The 24,435-nt window shown below is 52.5% G+C and overlaps 1 protein-coding gene across 1 annotated transcript; it reads right to left on the reverse strand.

The window, feature by feature from the left end:
- Window positions 1-662: 662 nt before the first annotated feature.
- Window positions 663-24,364, reverse strand: IGHMBP2 (immunoglobulin mu DNA binding protein 2). Its single transcript, XM_021555990.2, is given in 16 exon segments — window positions 663-1,766; window positions 1,768-1,956; window positions 3,370-3,542; window positions 3,924-4,790; window positions 6,587-6,710; window positions 7,004-7,098; window positions 7,996-8,114; window positions 8,541-8,723; window positions 13,328-13,502; window positions 15,242-15,389; window positions 17,293-17,493; window positions 18,155-18,318; window positions 22,696-22,793; window positions 23,306-23,498; window positions 23,745-23,914; window positions 24,291-24,364. Coding segments are annotated over 16 exon segments (3,267 nt in total). The 3' UTR covers window positions 663-1,472.
- Window positions 24,365-24,435: the final 71 nt, after the last annotated feature.

Here is a 24,435-nt window from a genome sequence, read left to right on the forward strand (position 1 = left end):
GGGCTCTGGCCCAAGCCAGGTTTGGGATTTTTTGGGAGCTAATTCCCACTCTGGTTTGTGGAGGGGGTGATGGAACCCCCTCATGGCACAGGCTGGAGAACAGAGCATTGGGGCCACATCCCTCCTTGCCTGGAGCCTTGGCTTTTCTATGCCTGCAGGCTGCTTGTGGGAAGCCAGGCTGGGAAATCTGGGGGTGTCTGGGGCTCTCTGCCATGGCATTGGCACCACAGGATGAGCATGGGCTGGGATGTGGCTGCTTGGATGATCTGAGCAGGGAGAAAGGTGTTAATGAGTCATTTATCTGTTTTTCCCTGTCTAAAAAGTAACTCCAAGGTGAGTTATCCCCTGAGCTGGTGGCACTTTTCCCATTTGGTCCCTCTGGGACATGGCTGTGATGTCCCTGTTCCATCATCCCCCTCTGCTCCTGCTTCTCCCCATGTCTGTCTCCGGTCACCGATTCCCAAATTCCCTTCTCCCACACATCCTCCTCCCCACCTCTCCCTCTAGGAGCCACCCCTATCTCACCTGCTGCCAGGGGAGCCAGTGCCATCCCTCCATGGGTGATGCACAGCACCAAGGCACAAGCCAAAGATGGAAGGGTTTGAAGGATGAGGAAGTTTTTGTGGGAAGTTGTTCACAGCCAGTACTCACAGCGCACAAGGTTTGGGGGAAAATTTGCTTATTAGCTATTCTAGCCAAGTTTTTGGGAAGAGATGGACACAGAAATCCTTGGTTGTGTCAGCCCCTGCCAACTGCTGAGCTTTACTTGGGATGAGGTAGTGACTTCCACACGTGCTGGATTCTGTGATGTTTAGCCCCAAAAGGATGGGGAATGTGTGGATTAGGCATTTTTACAGTGCTCTTCTCCAGCCATTCCTATTTGGAGGCACTTCTGCACCTTCCCCTTCATCCTGGGGACAAGAAATGCTGCTGGAGGTATTTTGGGGTTGGGATGGATGGACCCTGTGTGAAGAATTAGGAAAGGGTCCAGGGTGAACACAAGGCTCCCTCCCACCTCCAAAGCTCATGTGGCTGGACCTGCTGTCACTATGGGCTTTCCCAGTGGGAATCAGCCTCCAAGGAGCTCAGTGGGAAGGTCAGGACAGGTCTGGGAAGGGACAGGCAGCAGTGACGAGGGAGAGACCTCCCAGTGGCACAGGAAGGCTCTCCCAGGGCAATGGTTCCATGTGCTGGAGCAGCTCCTCATGGTGCCAGCATGGTTTGGGCTTAAGGCCTCCCTTCCCCATCCCTATTCCCATCCCTAGGCGCACCTGGAGCAGGGCTGAGCCCCCTCCTGAGCCCCTGGCCCACGTGGGGAGGGAATGGCTGTAGTGTGGAGAAGCTGGGTCCCTCCAGCTCTGAGCAGTGCCAGATTGCTGGGCTGGGATACATTCATTTTCTCAGCCACCCTCCCTGGAGAACAGGATCACCCAGGGTTTTCTGTGCCTCCCGTTCCTGCTCCCGAGCATCCATCATGTGCTGCCACAGGGACCGATGTGACAGTGACAGCTTTGGGTGTTTAATGCCCATTTCACCAGCGTGCTCTGGACCCTGAGTGCATCCATCACCATGTCCATATGGATAACCAGGACAATGCAGCAGCTCTCCCTCCCCTGCCTTGGCTCTGCAGCTCGGGAAGGCTCCCAGCTCCAGGTTTTCCCCCCAGAATGGAGCCCGCTGTTCCACCCAGGCCTAGAACAGCAGCTTTGCCCTGGGTGGGCTGAGGCTTTGAGGCTAAAAAACCAGAATTCAGGTCCCTCATTTCTCCTTGTCTTTCTTTTTGCCCTTCCTCTGGCTGGTCAGCTCGCTGAGCTTCTGGTCCAGGCGCCGCTGGAGGTGGGCTCGCCTGGCAGGATCCAGGGATTTGTCCTTGGAGCCGCTGCCGGGGTACAGGATCCCCTCCCGGCTGATCCGCTGCCGTGCCTGCGCCTTGGCCTTGTCCCCGCAGCCGTGCACCTGCGGGAGAGAACCGACACCGGGCACTGGGCACGGATCACCCACGTGGGAGCCAGGGGCCTTCACTCCTTGAGCCTGGAGCTCCTTTTTGGCCTGCTTTGCACCCCCCTAAAATCATCTCCTATAATTTACAGCCATTATTATCATTATGTTATTATAATTATTATAATTATCATTATTATTGTGCAGTTATATTGTTTTATATACTTATATATTTTTATAATTTCAATTAGTTATTATTTTACTATTTATTATTTATTTTATTAATTCATTATTATTTTATTCATTATTTATTATAATTGTTTACTATTCATTCTATTTATTTTCATTTTATTTAATTTAATTTTATTTTTATTTAGTTTCATTTTATATTTAGATTCTATATTTTTATATATTCTTATACTTTTTGTTTAAAATTAATATTTGTTTTTCTGTGTTTTATTAAATGATCATTTATAGCTTCTCTCACACAGAACAAAGTATAAAGATCCAGGTCCTGGGCTCTGAACAGCAGGTAAATCATCCTTTGGGATGGTTCAAGTGGCTCCTTCCACCTCCTTTCCAGTGAACTGGGATAGGAGTTTTGGGGAACAGGAGACCTTTTTTAGCCACCAATCTGCTGCTTTAATGAGCCAAGTCCAACACTGGAATTATCCCTCACAAGTGAGATCCTAAAACCTGATCCCTTCTCTTGCCCCATCCCGAAGTCATTTATGTTTCCATGGAGTGAGGTCCCAGCCTGTTCCCTCAGAGCTGTGGCAGCCCTTCCCAGAGCTGACATGGATTTTGTTACCATTCAGCAGGGAAAGGCCATTCTGCAGGGAATAAATCTCCATCCCCCTGGATGTGAGTGACCATAAATACAACTTTTCCTTGCCATGGAAACAGATAGCTCTTGACAGAGGGAAAAGCTTGCCAAGGATTTATAGGGCTGCTGAGCTCCTGGGGGTTCCACAGGGTGAGGAACAAGGACACAGGGAATTCTGAATTGCTGGCCAGGCAGCACTGCACCGTGCCTGACCTGTCCCCAGGGTGCAGAGACAATCTGCAAAGGGCTGGGATCATCCTCAGAATGCAGCGGGAACGTGCAAGGAGCTGGGAATTGAGTCCAGGCTCGCTTGAGCCTGAAACTTGTGCTTCTCCATTTCTGCTCTCTGCCTCACCTTATCCACAGGGCCTCAGAGTGCAAGTGCCAGAAAATGGTAAAGAAGGGCACAAAATGAGGAAAACAGAAAAGCCCTCAGAAAGAGGCGAGCAGAACCCAGGTGGCAGCACCTGCCAGCCCTGTGTACCTGAGCTCAGCACAGGCTCTGACAGGGAGGGGTCTCCTCAAATGCCCTGCAAGGAAACCCTCCCTGTCCAGGGAGCTCCACAGGCAAGCTCCCAGGCTAAGCCCATCCTGCCCCTCCTTACCTCGGGGATGTGGTGGCTGAGGCAGAAGAGCCGCTGGCAGTGGTGGCAGAGCTGGCCCAGGGTGGTGACAGAGGCCTTGCAGCGGGGGAAGCCACAGGTCCTGTCAGCTTCGACGGCAGCGGAGATCAGAGCGTCGAAATCCTCTCCCGCCTCGCTCCCGATTGCCGGTTTTCCTGGGAAAGGTGAGCACACACCTGGATTGGAGTATGGGAACAAACCCACCCTCCTGCAGCCACAGGGCAGCCTCTGCCTTTACATCCTTCTGTGTGGGCCAGATACTCCCCTCAGCTCCTCTCCCTACTCTTGGGAGCCTCCCATGTGATTCCTGAGACTCTCTCTTGGGAAAGGGTCTCCAGTGTTTTTCTTGACTTAAGAAATGTGCCTCCAGTATCTAAACCCCTCTACCTGGATGCAGCAGCCAGTTCCCACCTCCCTGCAGCCTTCCAAGACACATGCTCCACACCCAAGTCCCAAGGTCTGGAGCAAACCCACAGAGATTAAAATCCATTCAAGGAAGAGCATTAATTGTGCTGGTTACAAAAAGCTTCACCCACCTTTGGCTTCACTCTTGTCCTTTTTCTTTCTGCCACTCCTGGGCTCCTGCACTTTCCTGGCTGCCTCTTCCCGCCTGGCTTTCTCCCTCTGGACTCTCTCCAGGTGCAGGGATTTCAGGTCCACTTTGCCTGAGACCTTGCTGCTTTCCCCCCATTCCACAGGGTCAGGGGTGCTCCCGCTGGGATGCTGGGGCTCGGGAAGGGGCTCGGAGGGCAGCGGGGGCTCGGAGGGCAGTGGGGGCTCGGGAAGGGGCTCGGAGGGCAGTGGGGGCTCAGAAGGCTCGGAGGGCAGTGGGGGCTGCTTGGGGAGTCTCTTGCGGACACTGATGTACCTGTCCCGGCCCTCCCCGGAGCTCAGGTGCTGCAGCCCATACTCCTCTGCCAGCACGTGGACCAGCATCCGCTCGTGGGAATTCAGGGATGTGGGGAAATCCAACTGCGCCTCGCTGCTTGCCAGGAAGGCCACCAGCATTGCCCTGAACCTGTCCCCACCCTCCTTTGATCCTGGGCCGTCTCTCCTGGCTGCAGCAGTGCTCAGGGAGCTCTGTGCTCCCGGTTTCTGGCTCCCCGCTCCGGCCGCCGCCGCCTTGAGCTTCCCAGCTGGAGCCGACCGTGCTTTGGGGCCCGGTGGTTTGGGGCTCTGCTGGCGCTGGGCCCAGCCCTCCCCGGGGTAGTTTTGGGGCACCAGGTCATCCAGGTACTCGAAGGCGGAGCGCACGAGTCCGTGCTGGGCCAGGTGGTCCAGCAGGCGCCGCAGGAAGGGGCGGCTGCCCACGGTGTGGCTGTCACACACCACGGCCACCTGGCGCCGCGCCCGCGTCACCGCCACGTTGATCCGCCGCTCCTCAGCCAGGAAGCCCACCTCACCTGGGGAGACAGGAGGGAAGGGATGCCAGAGGGCTGCCTCCAAGTGGGGTTTTGTCCAAGGGATCCAAGGATTTATTGGCTGGAGGGTGAGAGTTGGCGTTTATGGGGCTCCGGTCCCTGCTCATACCTGTTTCTCTTCCTACCTGTGTTCCACAGGCTCCACACTGAGCTCCTGGGGTTGGGAAGAGGATGGAAGGCACATGGAGAGGAGAAATATCTCCCTGCCTGGCCCAGGACACAAGCTCAGCTTGGAGCTGGGATCAAACACAAGATAAGCAGCATGGAAAAGGCTCACCCTGTGACAGAGGAGGGACTGCAGGTAAAGAACTCTCCCCATCCTACAGAACTCCCCCCTGCTCCCAAATTCCCTGAGGTCTATAGGAACAGCCATTTGGGAGACAGCATGAGAGCCGGCAGTGCTGGGATGACTCAGGCAGGATCAGGCAGCGAGAGCGGAGCGTGGGTGGCTGTGAGCTCCCAGCTCAGGAACAGTGAGGAGGCCAGGCTGGAAGAGATTAATGCCTCTGCCAGAGCAGTGCCCAGCCTGGCTCTGCCTCAGCAGCCTCATCATGTGCTGCCTTTGAGGGACAGGCTACGGGGGAGCCCCTCTCCCTGCTCTGCAGCTCGAAGAACAATTCCCAGTTTCTCTGATGAGGTTTAGTTCAGCTGCAGGGACAAATCCAACTCCTTTGAATCCTAGAAGATTTTGGGTTGGAAAGGACCTTAAGGTCCATCCAGTTCCACCCCCTGCCAGGGATACCTTCCATTAGCCCAGACTCCCAAGCCCTGTCCAACCTGGTCTTGGACATTTCCAGGGATGGGGCAGCTACAGTTTCTCTGGGCAACATGTGCCAGGGCCTCAACATCCTCACAGGGAAAAATTTCCCCTTAAATGAAGGCTTCTTGCTGGATCAGGAATGGCTGCAGAGGGACAGGTCAAGGAGAAGCCTCCCTGAGCCCCCAGGACCTGAGCTTTGCCCTCTCCCTGCGCAGAAGGGGCTGTGGGGCCACCACCACAGGGGTGAGTCACTCCTGGATCAGGACTATTCTTAGTGCTGTCCCCACCTCCATTCTCCCCACAAGGCTGCTTTTCCTCCTCTAGGCTTGGAAAAAGAGGCACCTTCTCTTTTTTTCCCTTCCAGCCCTCAGCATTTCACCTCCAGCAGCAGAGGTAGGGCCACAGGGCTGTGAGTTTGGAAAGGAAATTGATCCCAGCATGGAACAGAGGTGATCACAGAGTGATCCTGCTCAGCTAGCTCCATCAAACCTTTCAGCTCCCTGCACAGGAGCCTTGTGCCCCCAGGGCAGCAGCTTTTTTCCAGCTATTAACTTTCACTGCAGCTGCTGATAGCAAAGAACTTGATTTTCTGCTCTAAATTTTGCTCCCAAAAGCAGCATTTTCTGTGCATGGCTCGGGATGCCAGCTCCTGCTTGCTTTCTGCAGGGAGCTCACCCAAAATGGCTCAAAACCCAAGACAATACCCCCCAACTCCCCGAAATGTGGGGATAATGGGATGTGACATTCTTAGGGCCCTGGTTTAAATAATTTCTGAGGCCTTAAGGGCCAGGAAACCTTCAAACTGAGCAGTCCTGGACCTGCTGTACCACGGGAGCCTCCTCTGCAGCCCTGACAGCACATGTATTCATTAATTAAACAAAAAATCCTGACAAGGGAGGGTTTGCCAGTAAATCCATCCAGAGCCAAGTGTTAGAGCACTGCAATTAAGCCACAGCACTTGGCTACACGACTTCCTCCCCATTCCCCAGGGAGCAAGGCTCCAGCAGCTGGGTCTTACCTTTCCTGTTGGATCTGACAAAGGACAGGATCACTGCCTCCTTCTCCCTTCCTTGGAAACCATCCACTGATCTAATTTCCAGCTCGGGGTGCCTGTGGCAAAGGTGCTGTCGGAGCATGTCCACCTGAGAAACAGGCCAAGGGTAGCTTTTAAAGGAAATACATGGGTGAAAAGGATTAAATTGGCAAGGTTTTGGGGGAAATCCCTCCCTCCCAAACCCACAAGGATGAGCACTGGCATCTCCTGAGGCTGTGAGTGGAACACCTCACTAACAGCTCTTCCCTCCGTGGCCCCGAACTGCTCAAAGGTGCAGGAGTTGGCCCCAAATGCTGGTTAAATTTGGTTCTGCAGGTCTCTGGGGTCTTGTGGTGCTCCGTGTGCAGGGAGAGGGGGTATGCCAGGAGAGGGACAGCTCACCTGGAGGTTGTAGGGAGCCACCACAGCGATGTCCTTGGCTTTCACACCAGCGTCCACCAAGGCCTGGATGTGCATCCCCACCAGCTGGACCTCCCCTAGGACAGGAACAGAGTGTGACAGGGGATAGAGGCCAGAGGAATGTGCCCACCTCCCCCCAGACAGCAGGAAAGGCTGCCACAAACTGGTTATCCAAGATGGTGCCTGGTTCAGAGGGACCTAAGGGGAAAAATTAAATCCTATATGAATTATTTCATGGTTTATTGGCTTCTGCTTTGCAGCAAAACACAGCAATAAACATCAAGACTGTGCAGTGAGCTGTGCCAAAAGACTGCCTCCCAAATTTGGGGAGATGTGCCTCTAATCCTCTGCTCCAAATCCATGAGTTCTCTCAGACCGGGCTTTTTGGCTCTCTGTGAGGGAATAGGAACCTGTTGTGTTCAGCAGGGCCCTAGGAATGCTGCAAAAAAAAATGAAGCACTCAAATGATGGTGGGAGGTCAAACAGAAAGTAAAAGCTATTTAAACTGGTAAAAATTGCCCTTATATTATCTACCATGACTTTGCACTCAAGCTTTGTAATGAATTCTGCTTTCTTCAGAAGAGCCAGACAAGATTTCATGGAAAGGAACAGAGGACTGGGAGGCAATTCTGAACCATATCCATGGCCTTCCCAAAACAGGCCTGTGCTCTGCCTGCTGCTTCCTTGGTGTAAAGCACCTCCACAGGGATTCTCCACCCTGTCCCAGCCCTCAGCATGGAGAAATGTCCCTGCAAGGGGACATGGCAGCCAGAGAGGACACCCACAAGCTGGACACTGTCACCAGAGCTCCAACACACCTCAGAGTCCCTGGAGGTTGAGGATTTATGGAGGGAAGACCTCTCAGCTAAGCAAAGCTCTGTGGGAGCCCACCTTCCCCAGGGAGACACCTCTGGGATGTGGTCAAGCCTGTGGTGGGCTGAGCACCTCAGTCTATCCATTCTGGCCAATGGTACCTGGATTCCCCTTGGACTGTTCATCCTCCACTTCCAGCTCAAACAGGCCACAGCCAGCGGTGTCTATGAGCAACAAGGGAATGCTGGTCTCTTCCGTGTCAGAGACACCTGGCAGGTCCCTGCAGGTGCACAAGGTATTTGGGAAAGGGCCAGTAACCAACACTAATGTTACAGCAATACCCACACAAGCTGTGGCTGCCCCATCCCTGGAAAAGCTAGGCTGGATGGGATATGGATCAGTCTGGTCTAGTGGAAGGTATCCCTGCCCATGGCTGGGACTGGGTGGGCTTCCAACCTTCCAAGCCAAACCATTCTGGGATTCCACTATTATCACAGCAAAGGAGAACACAGAAGACAACTCTGCATCACTTCTGCTTACAGAGCAAAAAGGACAAGTCCCCCCCAGTAATGTCTCCTTATAAAATAATGCTTGAAACAAAACCACTGCCCCAACCTCAGGAGGTGCAGAAAACTCCACAGGGAAGGGACAAACGGGGTTGAAAAGGACATTTCAGCTCCTGCAGCAGCAGAGAGCGGGAACCCACCTGAGCAGGTGCTGTGCCACGGAGGGGTGTGCGCTGAGCCGGCCGCCGTAGAGCTCCGAGGACGCCCATTCCATGATGTGCCGGTGCATGCGGTACTGCACCGTCAGCATCCGCACCGCCCGCTCCCCGTAGTGCCCCGCCAGCCGCTCCATCAGGCTCAGGGACAGCCCCTCGGCCGCGGCCCTGCATGGAGAAGCAGCTCAGAGTGGGAGTGTCCATCCCCCAGGGACGGCCCAGGGCAGGATGGGGCTCAGGGAGCTCCTCCCGACACACGCGGTGCTGAGGAGCTCAGTGGGAATGCCCTGGGAGCAACTGCACTCCAGCCCTGCTCAGCACCTTCGTGTGGCTCCCCTGGCGTGGCACCGTCACCCCTGTTCCACCTGGGTGCCAACGCTGCTGTCTGTCAGACCAGGCTCCATGAGATCAGAGAAGCTTGGACACGGATCCTGCACCTGTAACTCAAGCAATTCCAACAGCATGGCCTCTGGAGTCACCACCCCTGGAGGTGTTCAAGGAACAACCTGATGTGGAACTCAGTGCCCTGGTCTGGTTGACAAGGTGGGAATAGGTCACAGGGTGGACTTGGTGTTCTTGGAGGTCATTTTCAACCTCCGTGATTCCACGATTCTGTGATCCATCAGTGTAAGGCTACATTGGCATTACTACAAGCTCAGCCACAGCATCAGCATTACCCAGTGCATTAGGATCTGAGCTCCACCCCAAATTTTGCAATGCCTGGTGCTCACACAGCCAACCCTTGCTGCTTTCATCAAGATCCTCTCTGCTCCAGCTTTTCCATCCTTCCCTGGCCACTCACCCTGGACTAAGGCACAGATGCACCACTCTCATTGCCTTTTCACCCATTAAATCCCCATCATATCCAGCAGCGCCCCTTGTTCGTATATGTGTCACAAATGAATCAAATTCCTGCAGAATTCAGCCTTTCAGGAGCCTGTTTGCTTCGTCCTGGCCTCACAGAGGGTTTGTTGGGAGGCACCATGCGAGGAAGAAGGATGGAAATCATTGCCCTTGGATTCTGTGAGCGTACGGAGATTTTTCATACTGATGCTGACACTGAGGGGTGCTGGTGGCTGCCAGACACAAGGAAGCAGCATGAAGGAGATGGAATGATGACAGGGAGCAGCTCAGGAAAATGCTTTCCATCGAGCTCCGGGGCACAGCACGCATCCAATCCCTGCCGGGGGAATTCCAACGCTACACGGCCCCACAGCGAGCGGATTGTTGTGGCATCAGCCAGCCCTGCCACACTCACCACAGGCACTTGGGAAATGTGACAATAGACTGCCAAGTCATTAAACCTGCAGAGGGGACAATTAAGGATACATCTTTCCAAGACGCCGGGCCTCATTAGCTCTTCTCCTTGCTAAATCATAGGATGCAGCACACAGGCAAAAAAAAGGGAATAACCTCTGGATGGACAGGGCTGCAGGATGTGGGAGGCAGCAGTTTGCCAGAGGGGGGCTGGGGTACATGGGATGAGGGGACATAGCAAGATGTGGAGTTGGGGGATGCATTCCAGTTATCAGGAAATAACTTGATTCTCCCAGCTCTGCCCTGCCCATTGAGCCTGGATCTCCTGGACAGGAAGGAAATTCAGCAGGGCTGTTGGCACTCAGGTGCAAGCACATGCCTGAGACAGCCATTAAACCTCAGAGCAAGCCTCAGGAATGATGCTGCTCCCTACCCTTCCAGCAGCATTCCAACCACAGGGATCCGCAGGAGGTTATATGCTGAATTAATAATGAAGAATTAATCTGCTCAGGAATATTTCACCTGTTAATAATTTTCTGTTATTTTACCACTCAATTAATTCCTGTGGTGGTTGATTTCTCTGCCAACGAAATCCTGAGTGCCCTGAGCAGATGTTTCTTACCTATTGATTGCTTTAGAGAAATAAAATTGGGATAAGAGGTTGGACAGACAGAACCATGCATGGGATACTTGGGAATATCTACTTTAAATTACCTAAAGCACAGCTGGGAAAGGCAGAATTCCCAAACCCAGCCCACAGCAAGCAGAATTTGTTGCTAACATTGTTTTACCTTGTTTTGCCTGCAGGAAATGCTGTGCTTGGCCAGCCTGCCCTGTACGTGTCCAGAATGATCAGTACTAGGAGAAAAACAGGAATTGTTTCCCATGGAAGGCTGGAGCTGTGTCTTCAGCCATGGCATACTTTTTTCTTATTCATCCCTGTGACAGGAGATGCTGGTGTGACTGATCCCTGCAGTACACACTGGATTTGGCTGGAAAAGCCTGGAGTAGGAGGTCACTGTGGTTTCTCACCTCAGGAACTCCCCATTAATGGAGTTAATTTATGGATGTGCACCAGGACATTCCAGCTGTGGAGGCTACCAGAGAAACCCAAGGCCTAGCACTTCAGTGACCAAGTGAAAGGAAGTCCATTCAGACCTGCCATGGGAATCAGCACATGGATTTGGGATGGTGCAGACATCCAGACTGACCATTGACAAACAAGATGGTAAAATATCCCTGTGTTTGTTCAGGAAATGAGTTGAGAGCAAGAGGTTTGATAAGCTTCTGCTGGTATCTGAGGGGAGTTAAACCAAATTAATACATCAGAGCCCTGATATGGAGACAAATTCATTGGGAAAAGGATGGAATGAGGGCTCCAACAAGGCAAACAAATATTCCTGTCAGAAGAAATGTTCCTGCAGGAAGTGTCCTAGCATGGAGATGCCCACAGGGACAAGGACAAATTGGAGGAGGAGGACCTCCAAGGTGGAAGCTGCTGTCTATGAGCCTCAGCTGGAGCTGCCATGGAGAGGATTGGAGGGGGCTGGAATTTGCCAGCACGGACTGGAAGGTGTGTGTGGGGATGCCCTCTGCATCCTGGAACAGCTCCAGGTGTGTCAGAAAGCAGGGAAGAGGTGCAGACCCTGTGTCAAACATTCCCCAGGCCTCATGGGGTCACTGCTGATAGGAACAGGTAAATGCTGATTCCATGGAGGAACAAGCAGGTGACTGGAAGGTGGATAGAGTCCCACAGCTTTCCTGCTGGACAGAGGCTTCCTGCCTGAGCAGGGCTGACTTTCCCTGCTGTAGTAACAGCCGAGCCTCCTGCCAGCCTGGATTCATCCCAGATAACTTCAGACCCTTCCCCATGGCCCCAAAAATAGGAGCCCACCCACTCCAGGCCCGCTGTCATCAATGGAGAAGGGGAAGGTGGGCGGAAGGGTTGGAGTCCTCTGCATGAATCATCCCTGGAAATAGCTCCTTGCTTCCCCTGAAGCACAGAGGAGGTGGCAGGTGATGTGGGGCCTTTGTGGGAGCTCTGGAAATACCCATGGAAAGAGGTGGAAGGGATCTGCCACTGTGCTGCTTCCTGGGCCTGCAGGGAATGTGGAAAGCCCAAAACAGGGCTCCCCAGCATCCCATTTATTTCCATTTCAGTTTTTCAGGCTGGAAAAGATCTTTAAGATCATGGAATCTGATGTTCCCCCAGCACTACCAAGCCACCAAGTCAAAGCTGATGGAGAGAAAAGCACAACTCCTCAAGCAGGAGCAGGAGGAGATCCAGAAGGAGCTTTTTGCTGCCAGCTCCAGCCAAGGCTCCTGGCAGCAGCCACTGTGACAGAGCAGAAAAAAAGCAGCTGCTATAATGTTTCTGGAGTGAAGAAAAACTGCTTTTGTCTCAAAAGAGGGAGCCAAAAGGGACACCAGCTGAGTGTCAGCCCCATTCCAGAGTAACAGAGCTGGGATTTTTACTGTTTTGCCCTTAATCTGACAGTATGGGGAAAAGCCAGGCTGAGGCTGCTGAACTGCATCCAGCTGGATGGGCACTATGGAGCATAGCCATCATGAAGTTTTTCTCGGGGGAAAAGAGGAACTTTATGCACCTCTCACAGAAAATAACGGTAACTCTGAAATTAGAAGGACCAAATGGCCAATTTCTTCTTGCTGTCAACAAGATACTACTCCAAAAAGTGCCTTGGTTGGAAAATCCAGGCATGGAGAGCCAGCCTGCAAATTCAGAGGCAATAAACAGCAGGACACCAAGAGTGGAGGGCTCTGGAGAGGCTTTTGGAGCTCACCAGCCTGGACACTTCCAGGCAGCTGAGCATGTGTTTATCACCTGCCAAGATCTGCAGAACAGCAAGCTTTTGGGCATCTGAGAGAGGTAAAATGAGAGGATGCTGCAGCCCCTGAATGTTTTTCTCACTCTCTGGGCCATGTGCTGGGAGCTGCTGCCTGCCTTGGATCTTTCATTTCCTGTGTTCAATATCCAAGTGAAGTGGCAGATATGTGTCTTGTTCATTATTTTCTGGAAGCAGGAGAGGATGTTTATGAAGTCAGGCCTATTTCTCTGCTTCTGTGGTTCACTAATTCCAGATCTGAAGCTGCATAAACCAGATAAACATGAGCACATTTATGTTTTAAATTACTCAAAGATTCCTCAGTACTCTTTGCAGCATCCCCCTGGACGCACAGGCAATTTGCACTATCCACAGATCTTTTCCACAAACTAACTGTTCTTATTATCCCTGTTGTAGGGACTGGGAGGTTTTATAATCCCTGAGGTGTGTGATAATGCAGCATCTCACTGGGCCAATTCACATGTTAGTACATTAAATAAATAAATGTGGAAACCACAGAAGCAGAATTAAAGGAAAGACTTGGATTAGCCTGAGGAGGAGCCCAAATGCATTTCACAGAGCCTGCAGGCAGCACACATCTCCACCATAAAATGTCTCCCATCACCAGGATTCAGAAGCTGCACAAAGAACAGGAGGATCCAGGATTTTTACCTGTGGGAGATGATGGTGGGGGGCAGCTGCTTGTGATCCCCAGCCAGGATGCACTTGGGAGCCTTCAGCAGAGGGATCCAGCAGCTGGCTTCCAGAGCCTGGGCACACTCATCAATCACCACCAGGTCAAAGTGGGTTTCAGGCAGCAGCTTCAGGGGGCCATCTGAGGAAGCACCTGGTGGAAGGAAAAGGTTCCCAAGTGAGCAGGGGAGCAAGGAAGAGTGAGGAACCTGCTCTGGAAACAAACCTCACAAGCTGTAATGGTGATTGAGGCAAGTGAAATAATATTTCTCTGCAGAGATGTAGGAATTCAGCGCTGCCAAACACGTATCCATTGATATGTGTAAGTCAGGATTGTTTTTGCCAGTTCCTCTTTGTCCTTTTTTTCCCTTGGCATCTGGGCCCAGAAGCTTCAAGTATCTTTGGGAACAGCAGTAAAGCCCAGATGCCAAAGAGAAGAATATGCTCCAGTGCTTCATCTGGAGCAGAGCAAGGAACACCCACCTTCCTGCTGCCCCCCACTGCCAACAGAACTCCTCATCCCCAGCACCCAGAGGGTGAGGGACTGGGGATTCACCTGTCTGGTAACTAAGGGACACCCTGAGAGGGGGAGATGGGCTGACTCTGCTCCTCCTCATGGCACTGGGGAGAGGGAAAGGAGACTGGAACCAGACAGCCACATCAAGGGCTAATTTTTAACATCAGAAGTCCATTTGTAACATTTGTCTCCTTTCAGATACCCTCCTCTAACTCAGACCTACTGATACTGATCCATACACTGATCAGAAATCTGAATTCCAGGGGCATCCAAATCTCTCTGCAGTTCTCAAAGAAGAAGGATGCAAAAGGAGGAGGGCAGGGTGAAGAAGCCAGTCTCCCAGACCCCAGGCGATTTTTATTTGCAGAAATGTTTTTCCCAAAGCTCCTGTGCTACTGCAGCTCTGAGAGCAGGGATTTGGCTTTGCCACTGTAAATCCTGCTGCCTCTGCAGCTCTGCATGACTTCAGACATTCCAGTTTGCCACCAAAAACACTGTTTTCCTTCCAAAACTGTTTTCCAGCCTGTATGAATCTGCTCAGGTGAGTTGTACAGTTGTAACTCAACTTTTGCCACTTGCACAGACCCCCAGCTGGCTGGCAAGCTCCAGTTCCAGGGAGAATCGCACCTGATCAACAAAAACACCAGTTTTACTGGGAGAAGGAAATCTCCCCCTTTCTTTCAGGCAAGTAAAAAGAAGTGAGAGGCCAGCTCCCAGGGACTAAGACATGGAAGGATTTATCTGTCCACTAACCTTCATTCCAGTAACTTGCTGTTTTATGACCGAAAATTATTGATGTTTCCTTTCAACAAATGTCCCTTGAGCAACCACATCTGAAGATTTTAAGTGGGTCCTGGAGTATGAAAAACCTGTGCCAGTAAAGCCCTTCCACATATGCCAAACCTTCCCACCTGCAGCTGCAGATGCCTGAAGGACACGTGGACCTGCTCCCTAAAATCCTGTGTCACAGCATTTGGGTGAGTGCAGAAGCAGCCACACGCAGCCTGGGAGCAGGCTTTGGAAACACGTGTTGGGTTCCATCAGTCCTGGAAAGGGTCCAAGCAGGGAAGCAATCCCATGTGATTTATGCAATGGGGGAGCAGATTGCACACCTCTAGCAGCACTTGTTTACTCACTGCACTCCTAGCTCCTACTCAGAGCTAACAGGGGCCCTTCCAGATCCATTTTCTGTGCTCAACAACATACTGTGCCACAGTGGAAGCTGGGAGAATCCCACTGGGGTGGCGTTTGGGAGACTTTGCTGAGCTCCCAGGAGCTGGGAGCAAGTGTGCCAGCCATCCCAGGAGAGCTGCCTTGCAGAGCAAGAGGTTTGCCTGGCATAGGGAGGGAAAACACTGAGCAGGAGGATCTCACACCTGTGTTGGTGGCAAGGACAACGCTGGCCTGGCTGAGGGCTGCAGTCATGGCAGCCTCTTCTCTCTCCTTCAGCTCCTTCCTCAGGGTCTTGATCTCACCTAGAAAATGGCTTCGCTCTCCCTTGTCTTGGGCCTTTTTCGTTTTTGCCTAGAAAATAGAAAAATTTGGATAGAGCCAACTGCTGCTACTCTGTTCTGGCTGTGTCTATGACCAGCCAAAGCATCTGGGCATGGAGCAGGGAGGAATGTTTGGGAAGAGAGGTCTTGTTCCTCTGCTGGGGGACAGACTGGGATTTCCTATCTTGTTCTGAGGAAGCAGAGCTCTTCTGGAAGCAGGAGGGCTCCCCAAGCCCCAGCAGCAGCTCTGCCACCTCAAGCTGCCCTCTCTGAACTGCTGGAAAGGATCCAGAGCAGCATCCAGACATGCCCAGGGCTTTTTTTAGTAGGTATTAAATGTATCTACCACACCAACCCACCAGTACTGCCAGAGCAGCAGCCATGGGACCACAGCTCAGCTACAGCTCACTGAGCAATCCCATATGGAAACTGGGGTTGTTTCCCTGGAGGTAAGGCTGGGAAGGATGCAAAGGCTGCAGACAGAAGCTCTTATAAGCAGCCAAAACAGTAAGACAGGCTGGTTCCTATAGTCATGCCATGGATGGATGGATACATTCTCCAGGATCTAACATGGATCAGCTCAGCCCCGTTTTGGTTGTACTCATGGGTATTTAAAACTATGAAACCTCCATGTGTATGTCAAGAGTGGTCAAAATGGGCTCAGGCATTCCAGGTGTGGGATCACAGGCCTTGAGAATGTGGTCAGTCTGAATGTCACCCATACCTAGTTAAGGATTAGGAATATCAACTCTAATCATCCCCACCTGCCTCACAGGGGCTCTCTCATCCACCCAATGGTCTGGGAGTCTACTTAAGGCCAGCTAACAGAGTGGGCCTGGATTCTATCCTGGATTCCCTGCCTCATCGTCCTGGATTGCTCCCTGAATCTGCTCAGCATCCCTGGAGCTGGACTTGCCCTGGACCTGTTCTGCATATTGTTCTCAGGTACTGTGGGGATGAAACCTTGCTGGGGCAAGGAGCATCCAGAAGCTGAGGTCCTGGGAATCTCAAAGCCAGGTGAGGGAAGGAAGCACAAAGGGGTAGGAAATGTCTCAAGAGGGCACAGTTTTTAATTTCTGTTACTGCTGTTTCTGTGGGCTGGGGTGAAGGGGAGGAGAGAGAAGAGTCAAAACATGGAGCTGCAAAGGGAGAAATTGTTCCAGGGAAAAGTAGGGAATGTGGTAGTGGAGAAACAGAAGCAGGAGGAAGAAAAGATGGGTCAGGACCTTGGAGATGAGCTCTCTGCAGCCAAGGGCAGCTTCTGTGATAGAGTCCTCCCAAGGAGATGAAAGTGAAAATTAATCACCAGTGAGAAAGATGGAAAATAATAAATTTAGAAGCAAAGGAAAAAAAAGCTTTTGGACAGTGCTGCCACCAGAAAAGGGAAGGAAAATAACCTAATTAGCATCAAATCCTCACCCCAAATACCAGAGCTATGTTGTAAGAGAATGTTAGGAAAATTAGGGTGAGAAAGAAGAAATTAAGGATGCATTTTAAAATGTGCTCTGCTTTCTACTTGAGGTGGCTGAGAGTGGGAGGGAGTATCAGGACAGGCAGACAGCTTGTTAGGAAGTGAATTAATGATGAGAATGTTTCCCTGGTAAAGCGGCGGGCACAGATCAGGCCAGACAGGGGCAGCAGCAGGGACTGGAATTTTCCCCACTTCCATGAGGGATTCAGGCAGGAGAGGTTCTGTCCTCCAGCACATGAAGATCAGAGAATCCCAAAGTGGTTTGGGTTAGAAGGGACCTTATGGATCATCTCGTAAGGGCAGGGACACCTTCCACTATCCCAGGTTGCTCCAAGCCCTGTCCAACCTGACCTTGGACACTTCCAGGGATGGGCAGCCACAGCTTCTCTGAGACATCCCCACCCTCCCAGAGAAGAGCTTCCCTCCAGGCTGCACAATTCCCACCCCCTGCAGGGCCACGCACCCAGGCCTGGTCGATGTCCCTCCTGATGTCAGCCACGAGGCGGGCGCAGTCCCCGCGGGCCAGCACGGCGTCCAGCGAGTGCTGCTGGATGGGCTGCAGCAGGCGGGCGGGGTGGCCCAGCCGCAGCAGCCGCGCCCTGCAGCCCGCCAGCCGCTCCACCAGGTTATCCACGGCCACGTTGGACGGGGCGCAGCACAGCACCTGCCGGGGACAAACATGGCCTTGGCACCTCTGAGGGCACCCAAAGGCTGGAGCAGGGGGTGTCCAAGCGGGAAGGAGCAGAGACAGGGAGACCAGCGTGCTTCTGTAGGGTCCCCAGCGAACCCCAAACCTGTCAGCACCTCCTTGGAGCTGCTGGGGAACTCCCTGGTCCCTGCAAGCCAAGCCAGGCTCTGGATTAGCACAAATCCAACAGGAGCTGCTCCAGCCCAGGAGTGTGCAAAATAACCATAGAAACCTGGAATGGTCTGGATGGGACCTTAAAGCCCATTCAGTAACCCTCTGCCATAGGTAGGGATGCCCTCCACTATCACAGGTTGCTCCAAGCCTCATCCAACCTGGCACTGGACACTTCCAGGGATGGGGCAGCCACAGCTTCTTTGGGCAACCTGTGCCAGGGCCCCACCACCCTCAAAGGGAAGGATTTCTTCCCAATATCCAACCTAAATTTCCCCTCTGCCCATTTGAAGCCATTTCCCCTTGTGGTACCACCCCAGTTCCTGATGAAGAATCCCTGCAAAGCTTCCCTGTAGGCCCTTCCCATGACTGGAAGGCTACTCTGAGGTCTTCACACAAGGAGAGGTGGTCACTGGTGGCCACCTGAGGTCATCCCTGTCCCCACAGCCCTGGCAGTGAGCCTCACCTTCAGGCCCTGCTGCACAGCCTGCAGGATGATCTCCACCAAGGTCGTGGTTTTCCCTGTGCCCGGTGGCCCGTGGATGATGGCGAGCTCCCTCTGAGCCAGGGAGAAGGACACAGCTTCCCTCTGAGACTCATCCAGGGAGGCATTGAAGAACTCCAGAGGCTCTGGGGAAACAGCAGGAGAATCACTGGGACCTCAGCCCCAGCTGGGAAGAGACTGAGAAGCACAAATCCAGAAATACATGGCGCTCTCTGCAGCCGGCCCAAACCCATTTGATAATGAGGAGAACCTTGGGATGACAGCACTGAGGGGGCTGGAAGACCCCAAAAGGTAAAAATAAGCTTTTTATGCTTCCAAAACAAACAGGTTCCCTTCCCATCCTGCATCCATGCTTCCCCATCCCCTTCCCAGCCCTGATACTTGGCCTTCAGCCAGTCATTGGTGGAATTCCCAGAATTTAAGAGGTATTTAGCTGCTCCAGCATCAAACAGGTAGGTTTTCCTGGCTCTGGAGGGAGCTCTGGCATTGTTTTGCAGGAGAGCTAGCATCTTTAGTGAAATCTTCACTGAAAATTGGGGAGGAAGTAGCAGATCTGGCAAACAAATCCTTGCCAGTGAATGAAGCCAATGCAGCACTAGTGAAAAAGCAGAAAAACCTACAGCGTCTGTGAGCAGAACAGAGCAGCCCTGTGGTGGTCAGCCAAGACAGGGAATGAAGGCAGGAAAAGGTAAAAGAGCAATTTAAATGATAAAACTAAAATTTTTTTCTGCTTTAATACGGGAGGAAAAAAAAAGAATATGCAAATCATATTAGAAGAGAAGTGGTTTCACTGCAGAGACTGAATTCTCAAAAGCTGCTTTTTAACCTCCCAGATTTATCTCATTTAGGCCCAAATTTATTCTCATCCCCCCCTCCAATCCTAGTGCTAATCTCCTTGTTCATTATGGGAGTTAATTACAGCAGGGATGATGACTCATTACACCGAGGTTTCCCGAAAATAACGTTCCCACAAAAGCTTACATAAGACACATCTCTGGGCATCCTTCCCTGCTGGGCATCATGTGGCTCATCCTTCCCTTTGCATGAAGGGCTGGATTTAAAACATGGGAGTTTCTTCTGGTTTTAGACAGGTGAACCTGTGTGTGGTTTGAAGCAGCACCGCTAAATGAGGTTAAACAAAAGATGTTCATTAAGAAGGTGATGATGAAGAGAAAAATGGGGCTGAAGGTGCTTTTTGCTGTCACTTTGCTTCTTGGTTTATATGTAAATTTTGGCTGAGTGTGTTAATGACTAAGACAAAACCAGGAAGCATCCCATGGGCTGGGGAAAAAGCAAGAATAGCTTCAAACATGAGAGGCTTTTCCCACAGCGAGCAACAGCTGGGAGGTGGGAGTCATTGATGTTTCCTTGCCCAAGGATGAGCAAAGGAACTTCTCCAGGCCTGTGCCCACCCTCATCCCTCCCAACCACACGCTGCCAGGAGCTGCTGTGTGGGAAGGCTGGCAGTGTGCCTCTCCTGGGCTGGCCACACTGGTGGGGAGGAGGCAAGAGTCTCTCATGGGATGCTGGGGCTCCTCCAAACTCTTCACCCTGCAGCAGCTGGGCTTCAGGTATCCTCACCTGAAGAAATCCCTGGAATGTGTCTCACTGGTGGCCAGGTAATTGTGCCCTGATGCACAATTCCATTTATTAGTGTTGAAAGTCAAATTTCCTTGGCTATTTAGACTGGTGCCCCAACATTCCCAGGAACTGAGATGCTTCTCTGCACAGTTCCAGCAGCTCTGATGAGGCAGGGGGTTGGGGGGTGATATCCAAGCCCAGGAAAGGGGTCTTTGCACCAAAAATGGACAGAAACAGCCCTTCCTGGGAGGAAGAACCCAGGTTTTCCAAAGCTGGAAGCTCTTTCCAAGGTATATTTCTGACCAAGAGCAGTTCAGACACCCATGCCCAGCAGCTCCTCCCTGATACAACCTCACTGCAGCCAACACTGCTGGGCAAAATCCAGCTGGGTACTTCAGCCCGGATCAGAACTTCCCCTGTTCTCCAGAGGAAATATCTGGCAGCTGAGTTGTCTGGCCTGCTTTGTGTTCCCCAAGAATCTCAGAGGCTTCTCCATGACCCCTGTGATGACAAGAGGTGTCACAGGGCAGAGGCATAAGGAGCACTTTAGGTTCCTTTTTGCAAATGACTTGTGCCAAAAAGCCAAGAAAGTCTTGCCAGAAATCCCTGGTGCTTCCCCAGGGCTCTGCTGCCAGGTTGGCTTTTCCTGGGGACATTCCTGCCTTTTCACCAGGATTGCTTCTTTCCCTTTACAAATGTTCTGACAGCCATGGGCAGAGATGGACACAAGCCAGACCTTCTGAAGCCAGGAACTAAAATGATCATTCCTGACTTTCTCCAGCCCAGAAGCACAGGAGAGAGCTGGCAGCTATCACCTGCACAGGTACAGCAGAACCTGCTTTACAAGGGGAAAAGGGACATGTCCCTCTTGGATGGCCAGAAGGAGCACAGCAAGCAGAACAATGCTGGCCTCTGCTGGCAAAAAAGCCTCTCCACTCCCCTCCATTCCCAAAATGTAGGGGTGCAGTCCCACATGAATGCTGGGAGCAGGGGAAGATTGTTTGGAGGAGATTTCAAGTGTGGAAGCTCCAGCAGAGCCATGGGTGCAGATCAAAGTGGAAGGGAGACAAGGAGGGCATTTTTGATGGGTGAGCACCTGGATTATGCTTCCCGGGGAGTTTGATAAGGGCAAAATTCCTTCTCAGTTCAGAGTCTGCCCTTTCTGGAAAAACTGTTCTCCCACTTGGAGCCTTCCTGGAGGCAGCAAGGTGAGGTGTGGAAGTGCTTTGTGCCAGTCCCAATCTTTGCTGCAGATCGTAGTTACCCACTGGAGAGCACTTCCTCTCCTTTTGGCTATTCCTTAGGCTATTCTTCCCACAGCCTGTCCCATGTTTTTGTCTTATTCCAAGGGTATTTATTGTTTCATATTGAAGTGTTTTGAAAGGACTTGGGCTTTGATGTGCTGTGTTGGGCTGCTACTATCTGGTAATTAATTACTGAAATGCACAGCAGTGTAAGAACCTACCTACAAGATTCCCTGATTGAAAAATCAGGATTCTCATCTTGTCCCCCCCCCCCAAAAAAATTCAGATTCAGGCTTCTGCTGCTGCACATTGCACCTGCTGGAGTGGATTTTGCCCTGTCTCCCACCCATGGCTCCCTGGTTTCTGAGGGAAGCGAGCTCCTCACGCATCTCCAAACAGTGTTGACACAGATGTGTGTCTAGACAGCCAATTTCAGGAGCTGTCCAGAGCTTATTGACTCAGCCTTGTTGCTGATGGGTTTGTTTGAAACCAGGTAATGGATGGGATGAGACAGATCCCCAAAGAAACCAGGCTAATGGGTGCTTTGTCATGGAAGGAGAGGCTGTGACATGGAAAAGCAGCCTGAGTGCTGTGAACTTTGTCTGGCAGAGCCCTTCAGCTCAGGGCAGGCTTATTCCAAGTTATTATCCCTTAATTCCTGGCTGGTACAACATCTCCCTAGCTGGGGAGAAAGCAGCTCTGAAGGGAGGAGGTAACTGCAAGGCCTTTGAGTTCATAGTGCACCTCCTCTGTCTGTCTAACGTGGCTCAATCTATCCATCAATATTCCCAGTGCTGAGCAGATGGAAAATTCATCTCTGCCCAGCCTGGCACAGCTGAGTGATGTGGTGAAAAGGAGCTTCCCTTCATTAGAGGCAGTTCTGCTCCTTCAGGGGCAAAAGCACTGTTGAGGAAAGTTGATTGATTAAAATTTAATTCTTTTATTTAATATTAAAACCTTGAGTGCACCAAGGTCCCTGGGCAGCCAAAGGGCTGAAAGGTTTGACTAAGACTGGGATCACTGCTTAGAGAAATAGGGATAGGACTCATTAACAGCCACTTTTTCTCCCTGGCACATCCTATCAGAAGTCAAGCCTGGCTGGAGGGGATGGGAGAGAGGCAAACCATGGTGGGCAGCCAAATCCAGGAATCCAAGGAAGACAAACAGTGCAGGGAGCTGTGGAGGGGAGGAAAAGGGGCAGAACCCTGGCACAGATGGATGGCATGAGTGGGGAGAGCAGCCCTGAGCTCTGTGCATGTCTTAGACACAGCCCAGTCCACCCTCAGCCTTCATTCCCTGAGTTCTGCACCCTTCCCTTCTGTTAAGGGATAATATCCATTAGCAGGTGTTGATATCTGACACGGCTGCTGATCAGAGGCTTTGCTCTTCCCAAAACATGAAGCTGTGTAATTTCATCTTTGTTTCTTCCAAAGAAGCACAACAGAGTGGATACTACTTATATCCAAATTTTTGTCAAGGTTCTTACCATGAGGAAAGTGTGCCCAGTATAAACCAGCATGAATACAATGCCACCAGTAGCAGCAGCACTGATGACTCTCATGGAACACTGGGGCAAAGGGGCTGCATGTGTGGATAAAAACAGGGGTCAGAGCTATTTGTGTTCTCGTGGGCAATTCCCAAAAATGCCCATCAAGCCGGATAAAAAAGGATCCTTACTTGTTTCAGGGAACGCCCTGGGAGCAGAGGCAAAGAAGAGGACATCGATCAGGTCGGAGGCTGGGCCACCCCGGTACTGCTTAAGTGCAGTTAGAGCTCTGCCAAAGAAAGGAAGATCCAGGTCACAGGCAGAGCAGGAATCCTTTGGAGACTCCCAACTGCCCAGAGAAAGGCTGTGAGTAAGGACTGAACTATTCCAAAGCTGAATAGTGTTACCCCACAAGACTAATCTCACAAAATTCCTGCATCTCCCAACCCTTGCACACATCCCTATGCTGGTCAGGCTTCCACTTCCCATTGTCCCTGTTTGGTACAGCCAAATGTGCTTTTCTGGGATGTTTGTCCAGCAAGGAGCTGTTCATTCCTCCTGCCAGGATGGAAAAGGCCCTACACAGAACCCAGAGTGTACCAGAGGGGATGCAATGGGACCAAAACACAGCCTGGAGAGGGAAAGGGAAGAGAAGGACCAGCCAGCAGGTGGGTAAAATGAGGCTGTTGTGAGGCTCTAGAATGACAAATCCAAACTGCAAAAGGACTGGGAAGAGCTTTTCCAGACTAAACTTGGCACTCCTCATCCTGCTGGGCAGAGTGAGGCCGGGTGAGCCCTCACCTTTTCAGCCTGTTGTAGGTGACATCGTTGGCCAGCTTGAGCAGGCGGAAGGAGCGCTCGTGGTCCACGGCCAGCTCCCCATCCCGGGGCTCCTCCAGGGCCACCGTCACTGCCTTGGGGGTGACACGTGTCACCACGCCCGTGCACAGAGGGTCCCCCCGCCCAGCCGACTCGTAGAGCCCCACGATGTCCCCTGCAAAGGTTGGAAGGGAGACAGTGAGGTGGGGCAAATGTGTCACTGACCAGGGAATCTGCAGCTGCCCCATCCCTGAAAGTGTCCAATGCCAGGCTGGATGGGGCTTGGAGCAACCTGGGCTAGTGAAAGGTGTCCCTGCCCATGGCTGAGGGTGGGACTGGATGGGTTTTAAGGTCCTTTCCAACCCAAACCATTCTAGGAGTGTATGATCTCTTTCTTTGGAAAGACAGGAGCGTCACTGACCGGGCCCAAAGCTGTTGGAGGGCAGCTCGGTGTCCGAATCCCACTTCCTGGGCTGGAATGTCACCAGGAGACGCCCGTAGAGGCCGGTTCTCTGGCTGCTGACCTGGAGCTTGAGCAAGCAGACGCCTCTCCGCTGCAATTCCTTCAGGGAGACGCTCTCCTGCCATGCCCTGGGAACCACACAGAGGCGGGAACAGCACGGGGTGAGGCTGAGGCTCACAGCTCCAGGGCACAGAGCAGAATGACCTTATCCTGCCTCCTGGCACGTCCATCCTCATGGCTGGCTCAGCGTCTGTACCCCCAGCAAGGGCATCTAAGAGGGTGACTCTGTCCTGTGGGGGTGAGCCCAGCAGGCTTCCCCATGGATCCACCTGTGGGGTGGGGTTCTTATAAGGACGGGCTGGTCAGAACGGTGGGACTCCAGCAACAGCGGGTCCCAGCTGAGGGTCCCTCAGTGCTCCCGTGCCCCCCAGCCACACGTGTCCCCGGCTGTGGCCGCCCCGTACCCCCCCGCGGCGGTCGGTGCCGGTGCCGCGTGTGCCGCACCTGCTCTGGGCCAGCTCGGCCTCCCGCTCGTCCCGCAGCAGCTCCAGGTGCCGCTCCGCCGCCTCGGCCGCCATGGCTGCCTCCCGCGCCGGGCCCCGCCCCGCTCCGCGCGCCGGGCCACGCCCCCGAGGTGCCGCGCGCCGGG

The sequence above is a fragment of the Lonchura striata genome, chromosome 6 (genome assembly GCF_046129695.1).
Source record: "Lonchura striata isolate bLonStr1 chromosome 6, bLonStr1.mat, whole genome shotgun sequence".
In the NCBI taxonomy this organism is placed as follows: Eukaryota; Metazoa; Chordata; class Aves; order Passeriformes; family Estrildidae; genus Lonchura; species Lonchura striata.